The 2,641-nt window shown below is 45.7% G+C and overlaps 1 protein-coding gene across 1 annotated transcript; it reads right to left on the bottom strand.

Annotated features, from left to right (window-relative positions):
* Positions 1-1,760: 1,760 nt before the first annotated feature.
* On the bottom strand, positions 1,761-2,004 carry LOC149367962 (uncharacterized). Its single transcript, XM_089568475.1, has one exon. The coding sequence runs from the start codon at positions 1,990-1,992 to the stop codon at positions 1,771-1,773; it is 222 nt and encodes a 73-aa protein (XP_089424601.1). The 5' UTR covers positions 1,993-2,004; the 3' UTR covers positions 1,761-1,770.
* Between the last annotated feature and the right edge of the window lie 637 nt (positions 2,005-2,641).

The raw sequence follows: 2,641 nt of genomic DNA, 5'->3' as shown, positions 1-2,641 counted from the left end.
TAATGAAAGGTAATTCAACCAAAAGCAGATGAGAAGATGACCAAATGAATCCCAAAGTATACCAACCTAAGACCTCGGCATATCGTGCAAGGACTGGGACTGAATGCAAACTAGAAACCAGGATATAGTTACTTGCGGCGGCGAACGCGTCACCTGGAAACAAGTCGCTTGCCGGAAGAGTCCCGTGCCGATGATATCGCTATTGTAGCAGATACGTTAAAAAATTCTATGTCATCTTGAGTGCAGGCGTACAAGACTCTTTTTATATAGATAAATGGTGGCACATACTCTTGTGGGACGAGACGGAGCAACAAATCAAGAAAGCTAAAAGACATTCCGCCATTATAAAGCATCGGGCACACTGGGGATCAAGAGATATGAAGTGATTCCGGGAATCTGGAAGGGCGCAGTAGTACCGGATAGTACCAGGCAAGGAAACGTTGTTTGAACTCTAGGATCTGCTCTAGACCCTGCAACTGAAATGAAGCAGCGAACGGTCAGCAGTCTCTGTTTGAGAGCACTTTGGAACAAAGCTAATGAGGTGGTACACGGTAATACGGCGTGGTAAATGGCCAATGTGCATAAAGCAAGAAAGAAAGGATTAGTATGAACAGTAGAGGCGGATGGAGGAGAGACAACGGATGGCGAACGTTTTCAGGTCATATACGGCTGCAATTTCGATACTGCATGCAGGCGGTCTTTGTGTCGTCCCCTATTTTTCCTGTGTGTGTGTCTTTTGCGCCATTCTGAACTTCGAGCAGGATAAGAACTCGGCGGCTGTATGATACATTTAAATGTCAGAGAAAAGAAATGGATTGTAATGTAACCTGAAAGTAGAAATTGTGACCCTTAGAAAGTACTCACCGTCAAAGGGAAATGCTGAAGATGGCGACTCCGGGACTCGATAAAACAGTTAAAATTAAAGCACAAATGTTTTTCGACGATTGGAAAGCAAGCCATGTGCTTTCCGAGGCCAGAGCTGGAAGCATGAGAGCGCAGGGCTACTCTCAAAATATTGATACTACGGAACACCTTTGCCGTACCAGCATCCAAAGGAAGAGAAGCAATTGAACATAATTTAAGCCAACGGAAGGCCCTGTTATGTACAACGCCACCACAGAGATACGATATGCACTGGGGCTTAGAAACAGCCAGGGCATGTTTAACTATTAAAAAAGAGCACGCATGTAAATGGCGATTAGGGCGCTGGTGGGAAACGGAAGGATAGTAATTCAGATAAAAGAAATTATTCACATACTCGGAAAAATCTTTTTAGAAATAATGAATTGTTGACAACTATCAACACTCCGATACAAAGCTCATGCTACTTATCAGCGCAACCTAGCTATCTACGTTACCTACGTAGCTGTCTGCGTTAGTTATCTAGCTAGACAGTTTTCTGGGCAGCTACAACGCAGTTTTCCCCAATATATTCTTACCTACTCTTACTTGCGGCTCTTGATACAAGAGACCCTAATGTGCATATTCCTCCTTGACGGCGACGACGCTGATCAAACGCACATGAGCAGCCTAGACCATCGAGTGCCTTCAGCGGCAGCACATTGTGATCTCTTGCCGTAGAAGCGTTGTTGTCAATGCAGAGAAAAAAAAGCATTAATGTAGAGAACAAAATCTAAGCATAAATTTAGACACGTATTAATCTTAACTAACACGCAGAGATTATCAGTTGTGTAAAATAATTTATTTCACTCAAAACAGAGGCTAGCGTCGCGTTGACATTCCTTAGATAATGCGCTAAGCATTCCAGGTTCAGCCATAGAAACCGCGGCCATATCCACCGTAGCCTCCAAATCCACGGCCGAATCCTCCACCAAAGCCTCGGCCGTAGCCCCCGTAGCCGCCGAATCCGAGGCCAAAGCCTCCTCCGTAGCCTCGTCTGAACCCTCCACCGAAGCCGTACTGGGCGGCGGCCAGACTGCACAGGGTGGCCAGCACCACGAGAGCGACCAGGAAGGACTTGCTGCTCAGCATGGCTGCCTGGATGGGTTCTGTTCATGGGAAGGAAAAAGAAAATCAGGGGACGATATCGATAGAGGCTAGCGCGGACACATCGTTCCAAAATTACTTTAGCAGAATCAGACAGGACTCACAGGTAAGCACACGAGATCGCTAACTCCGCAATAACATTTAATCGATTCTCCCCCCAGAGAAGGCAACGGGCATGCGCTCCCCTCCCATTCACTCCGCGTCATAGACGGTAGTCCAGCGTCAAAATACGTACATTTTTAAAATGAAATCCAGCGCGATGCTTGATACACCTTGTAGAAGGATCGAGTATAGCAAGAGATAAAGCAAGCGCGCACGAGAACGCGGATAGAATGGGGCTGTATGCATAAAGAAGGGCCTAATTCCACGGTTACAGGCTAATTAATGCAATAAACGTATTTCTTTTCTTTACACGTAAAAGGATGGTGTAAATATTTTCGTACCTGCCTTAAGTTAGCTCTCACTGTGTGTCTGCCGTCTATTCTCTTTCTTTGGGCTCCCCTAATTTCTGATCATGTCACGTGCTATCCCAACGTTTAAAAATTTTTCACCACATCGCTTTGCACTTCCGTTCTGAGGAAGGGAATCAGTTCAGGACGGGGACGCGTCTTTACATTAATAAGGGCATGTGACT

Source organism: Amblyomma mixtum, chromosome 1, assembly GCF_055824585.1.
Source record: "Amblyomma mixtum isolate Tamu chromosome 1, ASM5582458v1, whole genome shotgun sequence".
Taxonomy (NCBI): domain Eukaryota; kingdom Metazoa; phylum Arthropoda; class Arachnida; order Ixodida; family Ixodidae; genus Amblyomma; species Amblyomma mixtum.
Note: the sequence above shows the minus strand (reverse complement) of the source record. Positions and strands in the feature narration are given on the sequence as shown.